Source organism: Oncorhynchus clarkii, unplaced genomic scaffold (genome assembly GCF_045791955.1).
Source record: "Oncorhynchus clarkii lewisi isolate Uvic-CL-2024 unplaced genomic scaffold, UVic_Ocla_1.0 unplaced_contig_9054_pilon_pilon, whole genome shotgun sequence".
NCBI lineage: Eukaryota > Metazoa > Chordata > Actinopteri > Salmoniformes > Salmonidae > Oncorhynchus > Oncorhynchus clarkii.
Window position 1 is genome coordinate 321,749 of NW_027261005.1, and position 27,250 is coordinate 348,998.

Genomic DNA, 27,250 nt, shown 5'->3' on the forward strand with positions numbered 1-27,250 from the left:
CTCTAGAATTGGAAGGGGAGATCTCTTATATACTGCCTCTAGAATGGGAAGGGGAGATCTCTTATATTCTGCCTCTAGAATGGGAAGGGGAGATCTCTTATATTCTGCCTCTAGAATGGGAAGGGGAGATCTCTTATATACTGCCTCTAGAATGGGAAGGGGAGATCTCTTATATACTGCCTCTAGAATGGGAAGGGGTGGGGGGAGAATTTTTTTTAAAATCATGCTGGTATATTTGTAGAATAATGTTTTCTGGATCATTGCACTCTGTTTAGGCTGATGGCACCTGGTTTTGACCCGAGGCCATTGACCTGACTGGGGTACAATGGACGTGTGGAAGGACAAGAACACGTAGAAATTCACAACGTCACAGATTGACTGTAGCGATTTGGTCCGTGAAACAATTTAACTGTTTATATGTGACCTAATATGCTAAATAATCAGAGACTGGCAAAGCAAGTCTTACACACACACACAAACACACACACACACACACACACACACACACACACACACACACACACACACCAAGGACAACTTTCCAGCCATTTCTGGTCAAGGTGAAAAATCCCTACGCTCCACTGCTCCTGATCATGACTGGTCATAATCACATGACACAGGAGACTGTTTACCTCTCTCCCTGCCCCTCAACTCCAGTCTGACTCCTCCCTCTGTGTCCTTACCTCCAGGCTGTACTTTACTTTTTATTTTACAATAGAAATTGTATTTAAATTTTTTATGATTATACAGATAACACAGACAGAACAGGTAGAAAACACACATAGATCCCCTACCAAATCAACCCCCCCTACCAAATCAACCCCAACCCCCCCCCTACCAAATCAACCCCCCCCTACCAAATCAACCCCCCCTACCAAATCAACCCCAACCCCCCCTCAACCCCACCCCCCCTACCAAATCACCCCCCCCCCTCAACCCCAACCCCCCCCACCAAACCAACCCCCCCCTACCAAATCACCCCCCCCTACCAAATCACCCCCCCTCAACCCCAACCCCCCCTACCAAATCAACCTCCCCCTACCAAATCACCCCCCCCCTACCAAATCAACCTCCCCCTACCAAATCACCCCCCCTACCAAATCACCCCCCCCTCAACCCCAACTCCCCCCCTACCAAATCAACCCCCCCATGCTCTAACAGAGTCCCACCCCAAAACCAGACTTAAAGCAGGCTTGATATACAGTGAGATATATAATCAAATAGTAAAAAAATGACAAAAAACAAACCAACAGTAAAAACAAAATTATAAAAATAATTATAACAATTCTAATGTGGGTTTGTTTGTGGAGTTGTGAAATTAGCTGGGGTTCATGTCCTTTACAAAGGATAAAAAAAGTTTGGTTTATTTAAACAAAAAATATTTTTATGTTGCTTAACTTCGTTTAGCCGATGGTTAAAAGTAGGAGGAAACCGAGGAAACCGATCCTTCTACTGAAGCAGTACAAGACGTCTAGCTAGAAGTGCAGTAAATGCCAGCCTGTTGCACATAGAACTGGGGAACATAGACCTCCTGTGGTACCACTCCATAGAACTGAGGGGCCTCCTGTGGTGCCACTCCATAGAACTGAGGGGCCTCCTGTGGTACCAGTCCATAGAACTGTTTAGAGGGGCCTCCTGTGGTGCCACTCCATAGAACTGAGGGGCCTCCTGTGGTGCCACTCCATAGATCTGTTTAGAGGGGCCTCCTGTGGTGCCACTCCATAGAACTGAGGGGCCTCCTGTGGTGCCACTCCATAGAACTGAGGGGCCTCCTGTGGTGCCACTCCATAGAACTGTTTAGAGGGGCCACCTGTGGTGCCACTCCATAGAACTGTTTAGAGGGGCCTCCTGCGCTGCCACTCCATAGAACTGTTTAGAGGGGCCTCCTGTGATGCCACTCCATAGAACTGAGGGGCCTCCTGTGGTACCACTCCATAGAACTGTTTAGAGGGGCCTCCTGTGGTGTCACTCCATAGATCTGTTTAGAGGGGCCTCCTGTGGTGCCACTCTATAGATCTGTTTAGAGGGGCCTCCTGTGGTGCCACTCCATAGAACTGAGGGGCCTCCTGTGGTGTCACTCCATAGATCTGTTTAGAGGGGCCACTCATGTCCAAGACGTGTGTAATAAAGTAGCAGGAGCCTGCTTACATCGGTCACAAGTGAGATCTATTGCTGGCCTTGGATAAAAAAATGTTTTGACCAATACAGCTGATGGACTATTTTAAATTGATTTACAGCATGTCTTAAGGTATATAGATGAAGAATGTATTCTCTGAAGCATACTCTGACAAGTCTAGTCTGAAAGTTGTTCACCTAAATCCTCTTCCCATTGGTTCTTTTTAAGAGAGTTCAAGGAATCCAGATTGTGTGAGTTGAATAATGTATAGATAAAGCTTATACTCCGTTTAATATGAGGGTTCACTTTAAGAAATATAATCTCGAAGGGAGGTAGGTGAGCGTGACGGGACGAGACTCGAGGATGAAGATACAAAATTAAGCCGTTGCAGGTATCTAAAGAAATGGGATCTAGGAATATTAAACTTTTACACCAACAACTTTATTAGAGATCTTTGAAATTGTGTGACCCAAATATTTCAATTTCAGTGTCGTCACTCTGAAGGGCACACGACTAAAATAAATTTACAGCAAGATTAAAAGACATCAATTCACTTTTTTCTTTTTTTTGTAGAGTAACCTTTAACCCGGATATTTACCAACTGTCTTTAGTAGAACCTGGACCTCTGGAAGACCAGCTAAAGGGTCAGACATGTATACAAGCCCTAAGTTCTCAAAGAAGGTGTGGAGTAAGGTGGTATTGCCGACGAACTCCGAAGTGTATCATTTTAAAAGTTATGAAAGCATGAACTGACCTCCGAAACGATCAATGCATGTGTTTCCCAGCTCGTCAGTTATCTCGGGTATAGTTTTGTTTGCGGTTCTCTGGCGCAGCTGGTGTGACTAGCATTTTCATAATGTTTGGTATGGAGATTGACTCATGATTTCTCTCCACGTTCATAATGTTGGTATGGAGATTGACTCATGATTTCTCTCCACGTTCATAATGTTGGTATGGAGATTGACTCGTGATTTCTCTCCACGTTCATAATGTTGGTATGGAGATTGACTCGTGATTTCTCTCCACGTTCATAATGTTGGTATGGAGATTGACTCGTGATTTCTCTCCACGTTCATAATGTTGGTATGGAGATTGACTCATGATTTCTCTCCACGTTCATAATGTTGGTATGGAGATTGACTCATGATTTCTCTCCACGTTCATAATGTTGGTATGGAGATTGACTCATGATTTCTCTCCACGTTCATAATGTTGGTATGGAGATTGACTCATGATTTCTCTCCACGTTCATAATGTTGGTATGGAGATTGACTCATGATTTCTCTCCACGTTCATAATGTTGGTATGGAGATTGACTCATGATTTCTCTCCACGTTCATAATGTTGGTATGGAGATTGACTCATGATTTCTCTCCACGTTCATAATGTTGGTATGGAGATTGACTCATGATTTCTCTCCACGTTCATAATGTTGGTATGGAGATTGACTCATGATTTCTCTCCACGTTCATAATGTTGGTATGGAGATTGACTCATGATTTCTCTCCACGTTCATAATGTTGGTATGGAGATTGACTCATGATTTCTCTCCACGTTCATAATGTTGGTATGGAGATTGACTCATGATTTCTCTCCACGTTCATAATGTTGGTATGGAGATTGACTCATGATTTCTCTCCACGTTCATAATGTTGGTATGGAGATTGACTCATGATTTCTCTCCACGTTCATAATGTTGGTATGGAGATTTACTCATTAGATTTTCAGCTCGTCGAGTTGAAAGAAGATTAAACTCTGAAGTGTCAAACTGTTGTTTTAATCTGCGGTTGAAGAGGGTGAATATGACATATCCAAATCCCAAATTTGCTTTGTAAATTCCCCTAGACGTTGAATACTGCACTTCCTTAATTTTGCTCTGTACGACATAATTTGGCCTCTTAGACAAGCCTTTGATTCCCTTACTGGAGTAGGAGACATTCCAGGGGTTTGATTAAACTCGAGAAATAGTTCAATCTGAGATTATATAAAAGCAACAAGGGTTTCTTCTGATAGCAGTAGTGAGTTGAGACAACAAGGGTTTCTTCTGATAGCAGTAGTGAGTTGAGACAACAAGGGTTTCTTCTGATAGCAGTAGTGAGTTGAGACAACAAGGGTTTATTCTGATAGCAGTAGTGAGTTGAAACAACAAGGGTTTCTTCTGATAGCAGTAGTGAGTTGAGACAACAAGGGTTTCTTCTGATAGCAGTAGTGAGTTGAGACAACAAGGGTTTCTTCTGATAGCAGTAGTGAGTTGAGACAACAAGGGTTTCTTCTGATAGCAGTAGTGAGTTGAGACAACAAGGGTTTCTTCTGATAGCAGTAGTGAGTTAGGACAACAAGGGTTTCTTCTGATAGCAGTAGTGAGTTAGGACAACAAGGGTTTCTTCTGATAGCAGTAGTGAGTTAGGACAACAACGGTTTCTTCTGATAGCAGTAGTGAGTTGAGACAACAAGAGTTTCTTCTGATAGCAGTAGTGAGTTGAGACAACAAGGGTTTCTTCTGATAGCAGTAGAGAGTTGAGACAACAAGGGTTTCTTCTGATAGCAGTAGTGAGTTAGGACAACAAGGGTTTATTCTGATAGCAGTAGTGAGTTGAGACAACAAGGGTTTCTTCTGATAGCAGTAGTGAGTTAGGACAAAAAGGGTTTCTTCTGATAGCAGTAGTGAGTTGAGACAACAAGGGTTTCTTCTGATAGCAGTAGTGAGTTAGGACAACAAGGGTTTCTTCTGATAGCAGTAGAGAGTTAAACCACCAAGGGTTTCTTCTGATAGCAATAGTGAGTTAGGACAACAAGGGTTTATTCTGATAGCAGTAGTGAGTTAGGACAACAAGGGTTTCTTCTGATAGCAGTAGTGAGTTAGGACAACAAGGGTTTCTTATGATAGCAGTAGTGAGTTAGGACAACAAGCGTTTCTTCTGATAGCAGTAGTGAGTTAAACCACCAAGGGTTTCTTCTGATAGCAATAGTGAGTTAGGACAACAAGGGTTTATTCTGATAGCAGTAGTGAGTTAGGACAACAAGGGTTTCTTCTGATAGCAGTAGTGAGTTAGGACAACAAGGGTTTCTTCTGATAGCAGTAGTGAGTTAGGACAACAAGCGTTTCTTCTGATAGCAGTAGTGAGTTAGGACAACAAGGGTTTCTTCTGATAGCAGTAGTGAGTTAGGACAACAAGGGTTTCTTCTGATAGCAGTAGTGAGTTGAGACAACAAGGGTTTCTTCTGATAGCAGTAGTGAGTTAGGAAAACAAGGGTTTCTTCTGATAGCAGTAGTGAGTTAGGACAACAAGGGTTTCTTCTGATAGCAGTAGTGAGTTAGGACAACAAGGGTTTCTTCTGATAGCAGTAGTGAGTTGAGACAACAAGGGTTTCTTCTGATAGCAGTAGTGAGTTAGGACAACAAGGGTTTCTTCTGATAGCAGTAGTGAGTTGAGACAACAAGGGTTTCTTCTGATAGCAGTAGTGAGTTAGGAAAACAAGGGTTTCTTCTGATAGCAGTAGTGAGTTAGGACAACAAGGGTTTCTTCTGATAGCAGTAGTGAGTTAGGACAACAAGGGTTTCTTCTGATAGCAGTAGTGAGTTGAGACAACAAGGGTTTCTTCTGATAGCAGTAGTGAGTTAGGACAACAAGGGTTTCTTCTGATAGCAGTAGTGAGTTGAAACAACAAGGGTTTCTTCTGATAGCAGTAGTGAGTTGAAACAACAAGGGTTTCTTCTGATAGCAGTAGTGAGTTGAGACAACAAGGGTTTCTTCTGATAGCAGTAGTGAGTTGAGACAACAAGGGTTTCTTCTGATAGCAGTAGTGAGTTGAGACAACAAGGGTTTCTTCTGATAGCAGTAGTGAGTTGAAACAACAAGGGTTTCTTCTGATAGCAGTAGTGAGTTGAGACAACAAGGGTTTCTTCTGATAGCAGTAGTGAGTTGAGACAACAAGGGTTTCTTCTGATAGCAGTAGTGAGTTAGGACAACAAGGGTTTATTCTGATAGCAGTAGTGAGTTAGGACAACAAGGGTTTCTTCTGATAGCAGTAGTGAGTTAGGACAACAAGGGTTTCTTCTGATAGCAGTAGTGAGTTAGGACAACAAGCATTTCTTCTGATAGCAGTAGTGAGTTAGGACAACAAGGGTTTCTTCTGATAGCAGTAGTGAGTTAGGACAACAAGGGTTTCTTCTGATAGCAGTAGTGAGTTGAGACAACAAGGGTTTCTTCTGATAGCAGTAGTGAGTTAGGACAACAAGGGTTTCTTCTGATAGCAGTAGTGAGTTGAAACAACAAGGGTTTCTTCTGATAGCAGTAGTGAGTTGAAACAACAAGGGTTTCTTCTGATAGCAGTAGTGAGTTGAAAAAACAAGGGTTTCTTCTTATAGCAGTAGTGAGTTGAGACAACAAGGGTTTCTTCTGATAGCAGTAGTGAGTTGAGACAACAAGGGTTTCTTCTGATAGCAGTAGTGAGTTGAGACAATAAGGGTTTCTTCTGATAGCAGTAGTGAGTTGAGACAACAAGGGTTTCTTCTGATAGCAGTAGTGAGTTAGGACAACAAGGGTTTCTTCTGATAGCAGTAGTGAGTTGAGACAACAAGGGTTTCTTCTGATAGCAGTAGTGAGTTGAGACAACAAGGGTTTCTTCTGATAGCAGTAGTGAGTTAGGACAACAAGGGTTTCTTCTGATAGCAGTAGTGAGTTGAGACAACAAGGGTTTCTTCTGATAGCAGTAGTGAGTTAGGACAACAAGGGTTTCTTCTGATAGCAGTAGTGAGTTGAGACAACAAGGGTTTCTTCTGATAGCAGTAGTGAGTTGAGACAACAAGGGTTTCTTCTGATAGCAGTAGTGAGTTAGGACAACAAGGGTTTCTTCTGATAGCAGTAGTGAGTTAGGACAACAAGGGTTTCTTCTGATAGCAGTAGTGAGTTAGGACAACAAGGGTTTCTTCTGATAGCAGTAGTGAGTTGAGACAACAAGGGTTTCTTCAGATAGCAGTAGTGAGTTAGGACAACAAGGGTTTCTTCTGATAGCAGTAGTGAGTTGAGACAACAAGGGTTTCTTCAGATAGCAGTAGTGAGTTAACCCTTGTGTGGTGTTCGGGTCTGTGGGCCCCATTTTCAATGTTTACTAGATGAAAAATGATACAAGGAATTATTTTTCAACTGGAGACTCAATGGCCTCGGCTCATTTTCTGTGAAGAACATGTAAAATATCACATTTTCATTGAATGCACACTGTGCAGCCCCCCCCCCCCCCCCCCCCCTACACATTTATATTACACATATGGTGTCCGGGACCAGCCCATCAGCAACCAGCCCCAGGACCAGCCCATCAGCAATCAGCCCCAGGACCAGCCCATCAGCAGCCAGCCCCAGGACCAGCCCGTCAGCAACCAGCCCCAGGACCAGCCCATCAGCAACCAGCCCCTGGACCAGCCCATCAGCAACCAGTCCCAGGACCAGCCCATCAGCAACCAGCCCATCAGCAACCAGGACCAGCCCATCAGCAACCAGCCCCAGCCCATCAGCAATCAGCCCCAGGACCAGCCCGTCAGCAATCAGCCCGACAGCAATCAGCCCCAGGACGAGCCCATCAGCAATCACCCCCAGGACCAGCCCGTCAGCAATCAGGTCAGTGTAGAAAGACAAGCTAGCGGCACTCAGGTCAGTGTGGGACTAGTGGGTGGACCTCCTTCCCCTGTTTTACAACCCTGGGCCCAACGTTACTGTTGATGAGCAGCTTATGCCATATAGGGGCTGCTGCCCATTCAGACAGTATATACTGTCTAAACCAGCAAAATATGGAATGAAGATCTGGGCTGCCTGTGATGCTGCTACATCATATGCGTGGAACTTCAAGTGTATATGGGGAAGCCAGATGGAGGAGCCCATAAGTATAACCAAGGGATGCGGGTTGTCCTGGACGTGACACAGCGACTCCGTTGCCACAACATCACATTCGATAACTTTTTTACTTCGCACAAGCTGGGACAGGAGCTTCTCAAGAGGAAGCTGATGATGCAAAGCACCACACACCATCACACCTCCTCCTCCATGCTTCACGGTGGGAACCACACTTGCGGAGATCATCCGTTCACAAATCAAATCAAATTTTTGATCCGTTCACCTACTCTGCATCCCACAAAGACAAAAAATCTTATATTTTGACTCATCAGACCAAAGGACAGATTTCCACCGGTCTAATGTCCATTGCTCGTGTTTCTTGGCCCAAGCAAGTCTCTTCTTCTTATTGGTGTCCTTTAGTAGTGGTTTCTTTGCAGCAATTTGACCATGAAGACCTGATTCACACAGTCTCCTCTGAACAGCTGATGTTGAGATGTGTCTGTTACTTGAACTCTGTGAAGCATTTATTTGGGCTGCAATCTGAGGTGCAGGTAACTCTAATGAATTTATCCTCTGCAGCAGAGGTAACTCTGGGTCTTCCATTCCTGTGGAGGTCCTCATGAGAGCCAGTTTCATCATAGCGCTTGATGGTTTCTGCGACTGCACTTGAAGAAACTTTAGAAGTTCTTGACATTTTCCTGATTGACTGACCTTCATGTCTTAAAGTAATGATGGACTGTTGTTTCTCTCTGCTTATTTGAGCTGTTCTTGCCATAATATGGACTTGGTCTTTTACCAAATAGGACTATCTTCTGTATATCACCCATACCTTGTCACAACACAACTGATTGACTCAAACGCAGTAAAAAGGAAATAAATTCCACAAATTAACTTTCAACAAGGCACCCCTGTTAACTTAAAAGCATTCCAGGTGACTACCTCGTGAAGCTGGTTGAGAGAATGCCAAGAGTGTGCAAAGCTGTCATCAAGGCAAAGAGCGGCTACTTTGAAGATTCTCAAATAGAAAATATACTTTGTTTTTTTTGTTAAAAATAAATGTACTGTAGTTACATGATTCCATATGTGTTATTTCATAGTTTTGATTTCTTCACTGTTATTCTACAATGTAGAAAAATAGTAAAAAATAAAGATAATCCCTGGAATGAGTAGGTGTTCTAGAACCCTGGAATGAGTAGGTGTTCTAGAACCCTGTAATGAGTAGATCGGTCCAAACTTTTCATTGGTACAGTATAAATAACGTCAAGGAAAATGTATAAAAACCTGTTTTTTTTCGGTTTATCATTATTGTGTGTAGATTGATGAAGATCTTTATTTATTTAATACGTTTTAGAATAAGGCTGTAAGGGGTCTGAATACTTCCCGGAGGCTCTGTATCGAGGACGTTGGGAAAAGGCTTCTGCCGGCCGATCGTATTCTATTCTGGGTGCTCTTTTCGAAGTCCCGGTTGGCTGATGGAGAATTGATGATAAAAAGATTTTGGGGGGGCTGTTTTGTTAGACTTCAGTGAGTCATTTGACATTATCGATCATAGTCTGCTGATGGAAAAATTTATGTGTTATGTCTTTACACCCCCTGCTATAATTGTGGATAAAAAGTTACCTGTCTAACAGAACACAGAGGGTGTTCTTTAACAGTACTTGTATATGTGAGAGATTTTGACATGTTGAAAGCACCGAAAGCACAACTATCTGGCACACGGCACGGACACCCCACAAGACATGTCACCGGAGGTCTCTTAATTAACAGTCCCCAAGTCCAGAAGAAACTATGGGAGACACACAGTACTACCTACGGGTTCACTTCCATGTCCCTCGGTTCAATATAATATGTTTATTTAGACGATACCAGTGGATGTATATTTAGTGTCAGATGCCTGGGCCTTTAGCCACCCAATGAGACAGACAGACGGAAGAGTGTTCCTAGGCAACCTGAAAGCAGGAAGAAGAGAGTAATATGATCACCCGGGAACATTGTGTTATCTCCCTCTGTTTGCATATCATTCCCTTCATCTCTCCATCCCTCCTTCCCTTCATCTCTCCATCCCTCCTTCCCTCCTACCCTTCAACTCTCCTTCCCTTCAACCCTCCTTCCCTTCATCTCTCCATCCCTCCTTCCCTCCTACCCTTCAACTCTCCTTCCCTTCATCCCTCCTTCCCTTCATCTCTCCTTCCCTCCTTCCCTTCATCCCTCCTTCATCTCTCCATCCGTCCTTCCCTCCTTCCCTTCATCTCTCCTTCCCTCCTTCCCTTCATCCCTCTTTCCCTTCATCCCTCCTTCCCGTAATCCCTCCTTCCCTTCATTCTTCATCCCTCCTTCATCTCTCCATCCGTCCTTCCCTCCTTCCCTTCATCCCTCCTTCCCTTCATCCCTTCATCTCTCCATCTCTCCTTCCCTCCTTCCCTCCATCTCTCCATCTCTCCATCATCCTAAACCTGTGGGATCATCAATAAAATAGACATGTTTTTTTTGTACAAAATGTCAGTAAGGACTCAGGACCCACATTGGTAACATGAAGGCTAAACCACATATTCAGCATTGGTGTTTCCTTATATTCAGGATGTCTTGGCAGGAGAGATGACATTGATAATCAACATTAGATTCAGGATGTCTTGGCAGGAGAGGTGACATTGATAATCAACATTAGATTCAGGATGTCTTGGCAGGAGATATGACATTGATAATCAACATTAGATTCAGGATGTCTTGGCAGGAGAGATGACATTGATAATCAACATTAGATTCAGGATGTCTTGGCAGGAGAGATGACATTGATAATCAACATTAGATTCAGGATGTCTTGGCAGGAGAGATGACATTGATAATCAACATTAGATTCAGGATGTCTAGGCAGGAGAGATGACATTGATAATCAACATTAGATTCAGGATGTCTTGGCAGGAGAGATGACATTGATAATCAACATTAGATTCAGGTTGTCTTGGCAGGAGAGATGACATTGATAATCAACATTAGATTCAGGATGTCTAGGCAGGAGAGATGACATTGATAATCAACATTAGATTCAGGATGTCTAGGCAGGAGAGATGACATTGATAATCAACATTAGATTCAGGATGTCTAGGCAGGAGAGATGACATTGATAATCAACATTAGATTCAGGATGTCTTGGCAGGAGAGATGACATTGATAATCAACATTAGATTCAGGATGTCTTGGCAGGAGAGATGACATTGATAATCAACATTAGATTCAGGATGTCTAGGCAGGAGAGATGACATTGATAATCAACATTAGATTCAGGATGTCTTGGCAGGAGAGATGACATTGATAATCAACATTAGATTCAGGATGTCTTGGCAGGAGAGATGACATTGATAATCAACATTAGATTCAGGATGTCTTGGCAGGAGAGATGACATTGATAATCAACATTAGATTCAGGATGTCTTGGCAGGAGAGATGACATTGATAATCAACATTAGATTCAGGATATCTAGGCAGGAGAGATGACATTGATAATCAACATTAGATTCAGGATGTCTTGGCAGGAGAGATGACATTGATAATCAACATTAGATTCAGGATGTCTTGGCAGGAGAGATGACATTGATAATCAACATTAGATTCAGGTTGTCTTGGCAGGAGAGATGACATTGATAATCAACATTAGATTCAGGATGTCTTGGCAGGAGAGATGACATTGATAATCAACATTAGATTCAGGATGTCTTGGCAGGAGAGATGACATTGATAATCAACATTAGATTCAGGATGTCTAGGCAGGAGAGATTACATTGATAATCAACATTAGATTCAGGATGTCTTGGCAGGAGAGATGACATTGATAATCAACATTAGATTCAGGTTGTCTTGGCAGGAGAGATGACATTGATAATCAACATTAGATTCAGGATGTCTTGGCAGGAGAGATGACATTGATAATCAACATTAGATTCAGGATGTCTTGGCAGGAGAGATGACATTGATAATCAACATTAGATTCAGGATGTCTAGGCAGGAGAGATTACATTGATAATCAACATTAGATTCAGGATGTCTTGGCAGGAGAGATGACATTGATAATCAACATTAGATTCAGGTTGTCTTGGCAGGAGAGATGACATTGATAATCAACATTAGATTCAGGATGTCTTGGCAGGAGAGATGACATTGATAATCAACATTAGATTCAGGATGTCTTGGCAGGAGAGATGACATTGATAAACTGCCCATTATGTCTTTGTTACCATCCATCTCAGGTCAAGATGCATCATGGGTAATATTTTAAATTGTGGGTCATTTGATTATGTATCCCCAGGCAGCTGGGACCATATAATGATGTCATCATGTTGATGTCAACAAGAGCTTTAGCACCTGTGCCGCCCATAGGGGTGTGTGTGTGTGTGTGTGTGTGTGTGTGTGTGTGTGTGTGTGTGTGTGTGTGTGTGTGTGTGTGTGTGTGTTATGCATTTCATACAGATTTGATATTCCTAAATAATACATTTACAGTATGGGTGAAGACGATGATCTCAGTGACACTGCAAACAGAAGATTATTGCATTGTAAACATTCTGTAGACTTTGGTAAATATTATATTAAAATGCAATCCTTGGCAACTACAGACCTACCTGTCACTTCCCAAATGACATCCTATTTGCTATAATGTGTACTACTTTTGACCAGAGCCGTAAGGGAGACTGGTCAATAGTGCTTTTTAAAGGGAATAGGGCACCATTTGGGACTTAAGGAGATTCCTATTGCCCCTTCCTCTCATGGTGTATAAACAGTGTCATCTGTCTTTCCTGTGCTAATGGCCCTGCCTGGAGAGGGATTGGTCATTATCGGTCGGTAACATTGACCGGCTCCCGGAGACCGTCAGTTACGCGTGGAAGGTTTTTGGCTAATCATTGATAGATCTGCTGCTGCTAACCGGGGTCCCGGGGGAAGAGGAGGGGAAAGGTGCTGGAGTTGTCGCATCCAGTTGCGTTTATAGACTAGCTAGTAACCGGCTGTTTGCGCTTCAGAGAACACAACAAGTAGGGACAATATGCCTACTAAAGTAGCCTAGCTATTGGTTGTATGGATTATATAGGATATCGATTTGTATAATTAAGTCTATAATGGTTTATATCACGGTAAATGACCTCACTCAACTTAACGCAGTCGGCGCGATGCAACTCCCTCGTTTCATGACGTTTGTTCTGGTCATTTCTTGTGAGTTGTACCGGGCAGTCGCGGGTCCGGGCGCTGGGTTGAAGACGTGGGAGAGGTTTAGTAAATTGGACTATCCCGGTGACAAAGCTTTCCTCTACGACACCTTTCCTGACAACTTCATGTGGGCGGTTGGAACGGCAGCTTACCAGGTGGAGGGTGCGTTTGAGAAAGACGGGAAGGGCCTGTCCATTTGGGACACTTTTACGCGCGGCGGGAACCGGATAGCTACCGGGGACGTTGGCAGCGACAGCTACCATAACACCCAAAGCGACGTCCGGGCGCTCAAACAGCTCGGGGTCAGTCACTACCGCTTCTCGCTCTCGTGGTCGCGGATATTTCCAAACGGCAGCCGCGGTAGCTACAACGAGATCGGTACCAACTACTACCGGACGCTAATACGGAAGCTGAAGGAGATCAACGTGCAGCCGGTGATCACGCTATATCACTGGGACTTACCTGACAACCTGCAGAGAACGTTCGGCGGGTGGAGCGACCCAGCGCTCGTGGAGCTTTTCCGTGATTATGCAGATTTCTGTTTCCAAACATTCGGTGACGATGTGAAGTATTGGATCACGATAGACAACCCGTTCCTGGTGGCGTGGAACGGGTACGGTACTGGGAAGGTGGCTCCGGGAATCAAGAATGACCCGGACCTGCCGTTTAGAGTGGGACACAACCTCCTCAAGGTGAGAGAGTGAGAGCACTAAATCACAGGTACACCTTCCAAAATAGCACACTATTCCCTATATAGTGCAATGCTTTTTTGACCAGGTACAAAATAGTGCACTATGAAGGGAATGTGGATGTCATTTAGGACATGTAGGACTGTTCAACTCTGCGTCAGAGTTTATTCACTGGAATGTCACTGTCGTCATTAGAGGACCACAATGTAAAAATACTGTAATTTGTTACAATTATTTTGTCTTGATATTCTGCATGATTTAAAATGCATTGTGTGCTTGAATTGTGTTCTAAATGGTCAAATACATAAAATAAAATAATGGAAAAGCAGAATAATCCCATTTGAAATATATATATATTCTTTACATTCAAAACAATTTATCTCCATCCCTCTGTCTCTGTCTCTGTCTCTGTCTCTGTCTCTTCCCTCTCCCCTCCCCTCCTCTCCTCTCCTCTCCTCTCCTCTCCTCTCCTCTCCTCTCCTCTCCTCTCCTCTCCTCTCCTCTCCTCTCCTCTCATCTCCTCTCCCCTATCCTCTCCTCCTGTCCTGTCCTGTCCTGTCCTGTCCTGTCCTCTCCTCTCCTCTCCTCTCCTCTCCTCTCCTCTCCTCTCCCCTCCCCTCCCCTCCCCTCTCCCCTCCCCTCCCCTCCCCTCCCCTCCCCTCCCCTCTCCCCTCCCCTCCCCTCCCCTCCCCTCCCCTCCCCTCCCCTCCCCTCTCCTCTCCTCTCCTCTCCCCTCCTCTCCTCTCCTCTCCTCTCCTCTCCTCTCCTCTCCTCTCCTCTCCCCTCCCCTCCCCTCTCCTCTCCTCTCCTCTCCTCCTCTCCCCTCCTCCCCCCAGGCTCATGCTGCAGCGTGGCACCTCTACGACCGCCACTACCGGCCCCAGCAGCAGGGGAAAGTTTCAATGGCGCTGGCCTCCCATTGGATCAAGCCCAGCAGGACACGGCGTGAGAGCCTGCAGGCGTGTCAGTGGTCCTTGGACTTTGTGTTGGGCTGGTTCGCCAGACCCCTCTTCATTGATGGAGATTACCCCCCTAGCATGAAGCACAACCTGTCCCACCGCCTGCCCTCATTCACACAGGCACGTAGCCCGGGGTTAGCCTAGACCCAGGGCAGCGGTTCTCAACCTGAGTACTAGTATAGAGACTAGACCCCACTCTACCTGCCCTCCTTCACACAGTCACGTAGAATAGAATAGGCCCTTCCCCTCCGTCCCAAATGGCACGCTATTCCCTCTAAAGTGCACTTCTTTTGATCAGGACCCTGTTCCCTTTAGAAAGTTATATTGTTATTCTATTTTGCAACAGATTGAAAGTTATTCTCCTCTCCTCTCCTCTCCTCTCCTCACCTCTCATCCCTTCTCCTCTCCTCTCATCCCTTATCCTCCCCTCTCCTCATCTCTCATCCCTTCTCCTCCCCTCTCCTCTCATCCCTCCCCTTTCATCCCTCCCCTTTCATCCCTTCTCCTCCCCTCTCCTCTCCACTCCTCTCATCCCTTCTCCTCCCCTCTCCACTCATCCCTTACCCTCCCCTCTCCTCCCCTCTCCTCTTCTCTCATCCCTTCTCCTCCCCTCTCCTCTCATCCCCTCTCTTCTCCTCTCCTCTCTTTCCCTCTCCTCTCCTCCCTTCTCCTCCCCTCTCCTCTCATTCCCTCTCTTCTCCTCTCATCTCATTCCCTCTCCTCTCATCCCCTCTCCTCTCATCCCCTCTTCTCTCATCCCCTCCCCTCTCATCCCCTCTGATCCCCTCCCCTCTCATCCCCTCTCCCTCCTCCCCTCTGACCCCCTCTCCTCTCATCCCCTCCCCTCTCCTCTCATCCCCTCTCCTCAAATCTCATCTCCTCTCATCCTCTCTCCTCTCATTCCCTTTCCTCTCCTCTCATTCCCTCTCCTCCCCTCTCATCTCCTCTCCTCTCACCTCCTCTCCTCTCCTCCCCTTTCACCCCCTCTCCTCCCATCTCTTCCCATCTCCTCTCCTCTCATCCCTTCTCCTCCCATCTCCTCTCATCTCCTCTCCTCTCATCTCCTCTCATTTCCTCTCCTTTCCTCTATCCAGGCAGAGAGGGATGAGGTGAGGGGGACCGCTGACTTCTTTGCTCTGTCCCATGGTCCTTCTCTGAGCTACCAGCTGATTGACGTCAGTCTCAAATTTGGCCAGATTGAAGTTCTGGACCTGAGGATGCTGCTATACTGGATCAGAGCAGAGTACGACAACCCACCCATCTACATAGTAGAGAGTGGCTGGTAGGTTACTGTTGTGCATCGCATTGTGTCGTGTTATGGAAATATACCACAACTCAGACTGTGATATGGATGAGATGCAGCTATGTTATGATATGAACTGTAGTCTATGTTATGAACCGTAGTCTATGTTATGTCATGTTATGATATGAACTGTAGTCTATGTTATGTCAAGTTATGAATTGTAGTCTATGTTATGTTATGATATGAACTGTAGTCTATGTTATGAACCGTAGTCTATGTTATGTCATGTTATTATATGTTATGAACTGCAGTCTGTTATGTTATGTTATGAACTGTAGTCTATGTTATGTCATGTCATGATGTGAACATTAGTCTGTGTTATGTTATGATATGTTATGAACTGTAGTCTATGTTATGTCATGATATGAACTTTAGTCTGTGTCATGTTAAGATATGAACTGTAGTCTATGTTATGTCATGTTATATGTTATAAACTGTAGTCTATGTTATGTCATGTTGTATGTTATGAACTGTAGTCTATGTTATGTCATTTTATATGTTAGGAACTGTAGTCTATGTTATGTCATGTCATGATGTGAACATTAGTCTGTGTTATGTTATGTCATGTTATGAACTGTAGTCTATGTTATGTCATTTTATATGTTAGGAACTGTAGTCTATGTTATGTCATGTTATGAACTGTAGTCTATGTTATGTCATGTTATGTTATGAACTGTAATCTATGTTATGCCATGTTATATGTTATGAACTGTAGTCTATGTAATGTTATGAACTGTAGTCTATGTTATGCCATGTTATATGTTATGAACTGTAGTCTTTTATCTTATGTTATGAGCTGTAATCTATGTTATGCATTGTTATATGTTATGAACTGTAGTCTATGGTATGTCATGTTATATGTTATGAACTGTAGTCTATGTTATATGTTATGAACTGTAGTCTATGTTATGCCATGTTATATGTTATGAACTGTAGTCTATGTTATGTCATGTTATGAACTGTAGTCTATGTTATGTCATGTTATATGTTATGAACTGTAGTCTATGTTATGTCATGTTATGAGCTGTAGTCTATGTTATGTCATGTTATGAATTGTAGTCTATGTTATGTTATGAACTGTAGTCTATGTTATGACATGTTATATGTTATGAACTGTAGTCTATGTTATGTCATGTTATGAACTGTAGTCTATGTTATGTCATGTTATGAATTGTAGTCTATGTTATGTTATGATATGAACTGTAGTCTATGTTATGCCATGTTATATGTTATGAACTGTAGTCTATGTTATGTCATGTTATGAACTGTAGTCTATGTTACATGTTATGAACTTTAGTCTATGTTATACCATGTTATATGTTATGAACTGTAGTCTATGTCATGTTATATGTTATGAACTGTAGTCTATGCCATGTTATGAACTGTACTAATAACTGTTACTACTACATAATAACACAGGGTTGTGCATTGTTATATGTTATGAACTGTAGTCTATGTTATGTCATGCTTTATGTTATGAACTGTAGTCTATGTTATGTCATGTTGTATGTTATGAACTGTAGTCTATATTATGTCATGTTATATGTTATATACTGTAGTCTATGTTATGCATTGTTATATGTTATGAACTGTAGTCTTTGTCATGTTATATGTTATGAACTGTAGTCTATGTTATATGTTATGAACTGTAGTCTATGTTATGCCATGTTATATGTTATGAACTGTAGTCTATGTTATGTCATGTTATGAACTGTAGTCTATGTTATGTCATGTTATATGTTATGAACTGTAGTCTATGTTATGTCATGTTATGAATTGTAGTCTATGTTATGTTATGATATGAACTGTAGTCTATGTTATGTCATGTTATATGTTATGAACTGTAGTCTATGTTATGTCATGTTATGAACTGTAGTCTATGTTATGTCATGTTATGAATTGTAGTCTATGTTATGTTATGATATGAACTGTAGTCTATGTTATGCCATGTTATATGTTATGAACTGTAGTCTATGTTACATGTTATGAACTTTAGTCTATGTTATACCATGTTATATGTTATGAACTGTAGTCTATGTCATGTTATATGTTATGAACTGTAGTCTATGCCATGTTATGAACTGTACTAATAACTGTTACTACTACATAATAACACAGGGTTGTGCATTGTTATATGTTATGAACTGTAGTCTATGTTATGTCATGCTTTATGTTATGAACTGTAGTCTATGTTATGTCATGTTGTATGTTATGAACTGTAGTCTATATTATGTCATGTTATATGTTATATACTGTAGTCTATGTTATGCATTGTTATATGTTATGAACTGTAGTCTTTGTCATGTTATATGTTATGAACTGTAGTCGATGTTATGTTATATGTTATGAACTGTAGTCTATGTCATGTTATGAACTGTACTAATAACTGTTACTACTACATAATAACACAGGGTTGTCCAGGGAGATATCAGGACAGAGGACATAGAGCTCGCCAGCTTGTAATCCTATGTAACGGAAATGAGTTACCCCTGGTACGTTCAGCCGTTCATAAGGGGGAAATTAATGGGGAAATTATGGGGTTTTGGGATTAACACAAATACGGTCTGAGGTTAATACCAGTTTAGGATATTTTATTAAGTTTATTAGGTTTTGGTTCTATAAGGTAATATCAGTCAGTTAACGGAAAGTATTCAGACCCCTTGACTTTTTCCACATTTTGGTACGTTGCATCCATTCTAAAATGGATGAAAAATAAAACATTACAAATCCTCATCAATCTACATACAATTCAACATAATGACAGAGTGAAAACAGGTTTTTAGATTATTATTTTTTTGCAAATGTAATTAAAATAAAAACTGAAATATCTTATTTTATGTCAGTACTCAGACCCTTTGCTATGAGACTCAAAATTGAGCTCAGGTATCACGGCACAAGGCGAGACCCAGATGCAGACACAGGAAACAGATGGTTGGAGTCTTACAATGTTTAATAATCCAAAATGGGGAAGGCAAGAGAATGGTCGTGGACAGGTAAAAAGAGTCCAGGAGGTACCGAAGGGCAGGCAGATTCAAGGTCAGGGCAGGCAGATTCAAGGTCAGGGCAGGCAGATTCAAGGTCAGGGCAGACAGATTCAAGGTCAGGGCAGGCAGATTCAAGGTCAGGGCAGACAGATCATAGAAAAGGAGTACGGGGAAAAACAAGCTGGTTGACTAAACATACAAGACGAACTGGCACACAGACAGGAAACACAGGGATAAATACACTGGCACAGAGAGACAGGAAACACAGGGATAAATACACTGGTACAGAGAGAGGAAACAGGGATAAATACACTGGCACAGAGACAGGAAACACAGGGATAAATACACTGGCACAGAGAGACAGGAAACACAGGGATAAATACACTGGCACAGAGGGAGGAAACAGGGGTAAATACACTGGCACAGAGAGACAGGAAACACAGGGATAAATACACTGGTACAGAGAGACAGGAAACACAGGGATAAATACACTGGCACAGAGAAACAGGAAACACAGGGATAAATACACTGGCACAGAGAGACAGGAAACACAGGGATAAATACACTGGGGAAAATCAGCGACACCTGGAGGGGGAGGAGACAATCACGGGAACAGGTGAAACAGATCAGGGCGTGACACTCATCCTGTTTCCATTGATCATCTTTTTTTTAAAACTTGTTTTTCTTTTACCTTTATTTAACTTGGCAAGTCAGTTATGCACAAACTATTATTTACAATGACAGCCTTACCGGGGAACAGTTAGTTCCCTGCCTTGTTCAGGGGCAGAACGACAGATTTGTACCTTGTCAGCTCTGGGATTCGATCTTGCAACCTTTCGGTTACTAGTCCAAAGCTCTAACCTGCCGCCGAAAGAGCTCAGGACCTCAGACTGGGGCGAAGGTTCACTTTCCAACAGGATAACGACCCTAAGCAAACAGCCAAGACAACACAGGAGTTGCTTCGGGACAAGTCTCTGAATGACCTTGAGTGGCCCAGCCAGAGCCCGTACCAGAACCCGATCTAACATCTCTGGAGAGACCTGAAAATAGCTCTGCAGAGACTCCTGCGTCCAACCTGACAGAGCTTGAGAGGATCTGCAGAGAATAATGTGAGAAACTCCCCAAATACAGGTGTGCCAAGCTTGTAGCTTCATACCCAAGAAGACTTGAGGCTGTAATCGCTGCCATCTGAATATTTATGTAAATGTGATATTTCAGATTTTTTTATATATATTTATCTGTATCTGCAAACATTTCTAAAAACCTGTTTTTGCTTTGTCATTATGGGGTATTGTAATGTCATTATGGGGTATTGTGATGTCATTATGTGGTATTGTGATGTCATTATGAGGTTTTGTGATGTCATTATTGGGTACTGTGATGTCATTATGGGGTATTGTGATGTCATTATTGGGTACTGTGATGTCATTATAGGGTATTGTGTGTATATTGATGAGGGGAACATAAAAAAAAAATACATTTTAGAATAAGGCTTTAAGCTAACAAAATATGGAAAAAGTCAAGGGGTCTGAATACTTTCTGAAAAAGTGACGTTAGCTGATGGATATTATAAGATATCCTTAGCCTGTGTTTACCACAAACCTTATTTTCAGCGTTTATCCAAAAACCCTCCAAAAACCCCATTCATTTCGCCATAGACTTTGGCCAACAAGCCACGGCAGAGTTAATGCCTACAGAAAGATGATTAGTCTCTTATGTTATGCTATGCTGTTATTACCCTGTTATTATACTGTTATTACCCTGTTACTATGCTGTTATGAACTGTAGTCTATGTTATAAACTGTAGTCTGTTATAATCTGTAGTCTGTTTTGATACTGTAGTCTGTTATATTCTGTAGTCTGTTATAAACTGTAGTCTGTTATAATCTGTAGTCTGTTATATTCTGTAGTGTGTAATGAACTGTAGTCTGTGTTATGAACAGTAGTCTATGTTATGAACAGTAGTCTATGTTATAAAGTGTAGTCTATGTTATAAACTGTAGTCTATGTTATAAACTGTAGTCTGTTATAAACTGTAGTCTATGTTATAAACAGTAGTCTATGTTATGAACAGTAGTCTGTTATAAACTGTAGTCTGTTATAAACTGTAGTCTATGTTATAAACTGTAGTCTGTTATAAACTGTAGTCTATGTTATAAACTGTAGTCTATGTTATGAACAGTAGTCTATGTTATGAACTGTAGTCTATGTTATGAACAGTAGCCTATGTTATGAACAGTAGTCTATGTTATAAACTGTAGTCTGTTATAAACTGTAGTCTATGTTATGTACAGTTTTCTATGTTATAAACTGTAGTCTGTGTTGAACTGTAAAAGCTGTAATTCCTACATATAAGGTTTGTCCAGGGAGACATCAAGACAGAGGACTCTAAGAACATGTATTACCTCAAGAGGTTCATTATGGAGACACTGAAATGTGAGTAGCATTGGCTAATAACGCACACACTGTACGGTTTCGATCATGAACTCTGCGTTCAGTCTTTATCGTGCACTACTTTAGACCAGGGTCCACTTCCCTCTCCTTCTCTGCCTCTCTATATCCACCCATCCCTGTCCTCTTCCCCCACCCCCTCTCTTTGAACCCAAACATTTAACCCCAAAATAACCCCCTTTCTAGATCAGTGGTTCTCATATATCTCCTCGGTGACCCCCAGACGTTTCACAATTTAGCCCTGAACTAGGTGATCACCTGACCCTGAATACCTGACGAGGTTGAATCAGCCGTGCTAGCTCTGGGTCCGTACTCAGACGGCATCTCGGTGTTGAATCTTGATCATAGTGTTGAGAATAGAGACGTTTACTCCTACTCTGATGGTAAAAAAATACATTTAAAAAAAGCTATGCAAGAAACCTCTTCAGTTATAAAAGTAGCACCTAAATGGACAGATATTTCGAAGACCTCACGAGCCGTCCGAAGCAGTTTAAGAGTTACCCGCAGCTGTCTTGATAATAGAAAAATGCAGCGAGTCGGTGGTTCCTGCGCCGTAGACAGGCGATTGATTTAATATTTTAACACGATCAACCCATAAATCATCTAGACCGACATGCAACAGTACCTCTTGTAATTTTGACCCATCCCTGCTAGTGACGACCATACACACACACTACCGGTCAAAAAGATTTAGAACATCTACTCATTCAAGGGCTTTTCTTTATTTAAAAAAAAACTATTTTCTACATTGTAGAATAATAGTGAAGACATCAAAACGATGTATATTCCCAGTCACGTGAAATCAATAGATTAGAGCCTAGTGAATGTATTTCAAATGTACTGATTCCCTTGTATGAATTGTAACTCGGTAAAATCTTTGAAATTGTTGTATATTGCGTTTAATATTTTTTGTTCAGTATAACTAGCATCTCATTTCATACTGTTTATGCGACGATATTTTCTGAACTTGAACTTGTCGCCGTAGCGATCAAGTACGATGGGGTGAATGTGATTGGCTACACCCACTGGTCCCTGCTGGATGGGTTTGAATGGCACAGAGAGTATGATATACGCAGAGGCCTCTACTACGTCGACTTCAACACACACAACCTCAAGAGGAGGCCCAAGACCTCCGCCAACTTCTACAAGTCTGTTTTGGTTTCATTCATTTTTGGGGGGGATTGATTGGTTAGATGATACAATTAATAATTATGTTAATAGTGATGATGATGGTGACGATGGTGATGATGATGATGATGGTGATGATGATGGTGGTGATGATGGTGACGATGATGATGATGATGATGGTGATGATGATGGTGGTGATGATGATGGTGATGACGGTGATGATGATGATGATGGTTACAGGAAGTTGATCCAGAAGAATGGTTTTCCCCAGCTGCCTGAGAACAGACCAGCTCAGGGAGTTTTCCCCTGTGACTTCGCCTGGGGGGTGTCCGCCAACTCTATACAGGTCTGTGTGTGTGTGTGTGTGTGCGTGTGTGTGTGTCTGTGTGTGTGTCTGTGTGTGTGTGTGTGTCTGTGTGTGTGTCTGTGTCTGTGTGCGTGTGCGTGTGTGTGTGTGTGTGTGTGTGGGGGTACGTTTGTTGTGGGGCCAGGGTAGAACATGCAAAAGTTAGGTTGGCCAAGCACCAGTCTAAAGTCCCAAGGTGGAATGAACATGGAGGATTATAATGACAGTACTGAGGGTTAGAGTATTATAATGAGGGTTAGAGTATTATAATGAGGGTTAGAGTATTATAATGAGGGTTAGAGTATTATAATGAGGGTTAGGGTATTATAATGAGGGTTAGAGTATTATAATTAGGGTTGGGGTATTATAATGAGGGTTAGAGTATTATAATGAGGGTTGGAGTAGTATAATGAGGGTTAGGGTATTATAATGAGGGTTAGAGTATTATAATGAGGGTTAGAGTATTATAATGAGGGTTAGAGTATTATAATGAGGGTTAGAGTATTATAATGAGGGTTAGGGTATTATAATGAGGGTTAGAGTATTATAATTAGGGTTGGGGTATTATAATGAGGGTTAGAGTATTATAATGAGGGTTGGAGTATTATAATGAGGGTTAGGGTATTATAATGAGGGTTAGAGTATTATAATGAGGGTTAGAGTATTATAATGAGGGTTAGGGTATTATAATGAGGGTTAGAGTATTATAAGTAGGGTTGGGGTATTATAATGAGGGTTAGAGTATTATAATTAGGGTTGGAGTATTATAACGAGGGTTAGAGTATTATTATGAGGGTTGGAGTATTATAATGAGGGTTAGGGTATTATAATGAGGGTTAGAGTATTATAATTAGGGTTGGGGTATTATAATGAGGGTTAGAGTATTATAATTAGGGTTGGGGTATTATAATGAGGGTTAGAGTATTATAATTAGGGTTGGGGTATTATAATGAGGGTTAGAGTATTATAATTAGGGTTGGAGTATTATAATGAGGGTTAGAGTATTATAATGAGGGTTGGAGTATTATAATGAGGGTTAGATTATTATAATGAGGGTTAGAGTATTATAATGAGGGTTGGAGTATTATAATGAGGGTTAGAGTATTATAATGAGGGTTGGAGTATTATAATGAGGGTTAGAGTATTATAATGAGGGTTGGGGTATTATAATGACAGTACTGAGGGTTGGGGTATTATAATGAGGGTTGGAGTATTATAATGAGGGTTGGAGTATTATAATGAGGGTTGGTGTATTATAATGAGGGTTGGAGTATTATAATGAGGGTTGGTGTATTATAATGAGGGTTGGGGTATTATAATGACAGTACTGAGGGTTGGGGTATTATAATGAGGGTTGGTGTATTATAATGAGGGTTGGAGTATTATAATGAGGGTTGGTGTATTATAATGAGGGTTGGGGTATTATAATGAGGGTTGGTGTATTATAATGAGGGTTGGGGTATTATAATGACAGTACTGAGGGTTGGGGTATTATATAATGACAGTACTGAGGGTTGGGGTATTATAATGAGGGTTGGAGTATTATAATGAGGGTTGGGGTATTATAATGACAGTACTGAGGGTTGGGGTATTATAATGAGGGTTGGAGTATTATAATGAGGGTTGGGGTATTATAATGACAGTACTGAGGGTTGGGGTATTATATAATGACAGTACTGAGGGTTGGGGTATTATATAATGACAGTACTGAGGGTTGGGGTATTATAATGAGGGTTGGGGTATTATATAATGACAGTACTGAGGGTTGGGGTATTTTATAATGACAGTAATGAGGGTTGGGGTATTATATAATGACAGTACTGAGGGTTGGGGTATTATAATGAGGGTTAGAGTATTATAATGAGGGCTGGGGTATTATATAATGACAGTACTGAGGGTTGGGGTATTATAATGAGGGTTGGGGTATTATAATGAGGGTTGGGGTATTATAATGAGGGTTTGGGTATTATAATGAGGGTTGGGGTATTTTAATGAGGGTTGGGGTATTTTATAATGACAGTAATGAGGGTTGGGGTATTTTATAATGACAGTACTGAGGGTTGGGTTATAATATAATGACAGTAATGAGGGTTGGGGTATTTTATAATGACAGTACTGAGGGTTGGGTTATAATATAATGACGGTACTCAGGGTTGGGGTATTATAATGAGGGTTAGAGTATTATAATGAGGGTTGGGGTATTATAATGAGGGTTGGGGTATTTTATAACGAAGGTACTCAGGGTTGGGGTATTATAATGAGGGTTGGGGTATTATAATGAGGGTTGGGGTATTTTATAACAACGGTACTCAGGGTTGGGGTATTATAATGAGGGTTGGGGTATTATAATGAGGGTTGGGGTATTATAATGAGGGTTGGGGTATTATAATGAGGGTTTGGGTATTATAATGAGTTTTGGGGTATTATAATGAGGGTTGGGGTATTATAATGAGGGTTGGGGTATTTTATAATGACATTACTGAGGGTTGGGGTATTATAATGAGGGTTGGGGTATTTTATAACAATGGTACTCAGGGTTGTGGTATTATAATGAGGGTTGGGGTATTTTATAACAACGGTACTCAGGGTTGCATCAGTCTGTGGCGCCAGTACAGCAAACAGCAGCAGACTGCTCCAGTAAACCCGTAGCTACATATCAACCTCACTGAAACTGCCACAAGTTCAAGTTCATCCTGGAGTTAATGTTTGCTCAAATATCTAGTTAAATATCTAGTTAAATATCTAGTTATAAAGGGACACATAGTTTTTTTTAATGCTTGGTCATCGCATCTTTTACACATTGAACTTTCTGTTTTAGAAAAAAAAACATGTAACTGTAAAAAGTATGTTTCAAAACCTCTCTGGGATTGTAGAGGTGTGACGTTCGTTGCCTTGGATACAAGCCTCGGCTCAATGGTTATTATTAAACATATATCAAACATTATATTATATTATATTTAACACGGGTGATTTTCTACAAATTGGACACGGTCATAAGGGGGATTTGAACCTACGACCCTGTGGTTATAGTCCATTGCTGACCTCACTACCTACTAAGGCAGAAAGTAGATGTCATTTCTAACCCGGATCGGGACCTCCTGTGTGTAACTAAAATCATAGAATTACAAATATAAATCCATGTTAAGTCATTTAACTTTTTACACTGTGTTACCTTTTATTGTGGCAAAAACACAACCGGTCGTTTTCATCTGACTGTCAAATAAATCACTTCAAAGGTCTCCCTTTCCTAGGCTTCGTTCGTCCACTCGCAACATATTTCCCGGCTTCCAAACAAGCGAGTTGAAAATAGAAAGAAAGAGACATCTTTTAAAGTCTAAGGACATTTGGCCATCGTTGATTGGTCAGAATTTATGCGTCCGATCATGTCGGCCAATCATCTCTGCCTTTGTTCCCGTTGAACCACATGGCATTTCGGAGCGTAGGCTCTACCACCTGTTTTCAAGTCCGTTCGCTCACATGTTTTTCATGCCTCTGACATGCGGTAATGATAAATAATGGTGATTAGCCGACAGTTTTCATGACATTTCAGTATTAATTATAGTGATTGGCTTATGTTTTACCGGTAGGATGTACCCCGACTATACTGGACCGTACCACCTTACATTCAACCCTGGTATTTATTTTACAGAGACACCATACTGGACCGTACCACCTTACATTCAACCCTGGTATTTATTTTACTGAGACACCATACCGGACCGTACCACCTTACATTCAACCCTGGTATTTATTTTACTGAGACACCATACTGGACCGTACCAACTTACATTCAACCCTGGTATTTATTTTACTGAGACACCATACTGGACCTTACCACCTTACATTCAACCCTGGTATTTATTTTACTGAGACACCATACTGTACCGTACCACCTTACAGTCAAACCTGGTATTTATTTTACTGAGACACCATACCGGACCGTACCACCTTACATTCAACCCTGGTATTTATTTTACTGAGACACCATACTGGACCGTACCACCTTACATTCAACCCTGGTATTTATTTTACAGAGACACCATACTGGACCGTGCCACCTTACATTCAACCCTGGTATTTATTTTACTGAGACACCATACTGGACCGTACCACCTTACATTCAACCCTGGTATTTATTTTACTGAGACACCATACTGGACCGTACCACCTTACATTCAACCCTGGTATTTATTTTACTGAGACACCATACTGGACCGTACCACCTTACATTCAACCCTGGTATTTATTTTACTGAG

General features: G+C 41.8%; 1 protein-coding gene across 1 annotated transcript in view; it reads left to right on the top strand.

Moving 5' to 3' along the window:
* The first annotated feature begins 12,803 nt into the window (after positions 1-12,803).
* Positions 12,804-27,250, top strand: part of LOC139403172 (klotho-like) — a 41,650-nt gene continuing 27,203 nt past the window's right edge. Inside the window, exons 1-6 of the mRNA XM_071146877.1 lie at positions 12,804-13,826; positions 14,660-14,906; positions 15,881-16,064; positions 21,426-21,505; positions 22,506-22,668; positions 22,889-22,994. Coding sequence (XP_071002978.1) covers positions 13,047-13,826; positions 14,660-14,906; positions 15,881-16,064; positions 21,426-21,505; positions 22,506-22,668; positions 22,889-22,994 — 1,560 coding nt within the window. The 5' untranslated portion in view covers positions 12,804-13,046. The remainder of the gene's footprint in view (positions 13,827-14,659; positions 14,907-15,880; positions 16,065-21,425; positions 21,506-22,505; positions 22,669-22,888; positions 22,995-27,250) is intronic.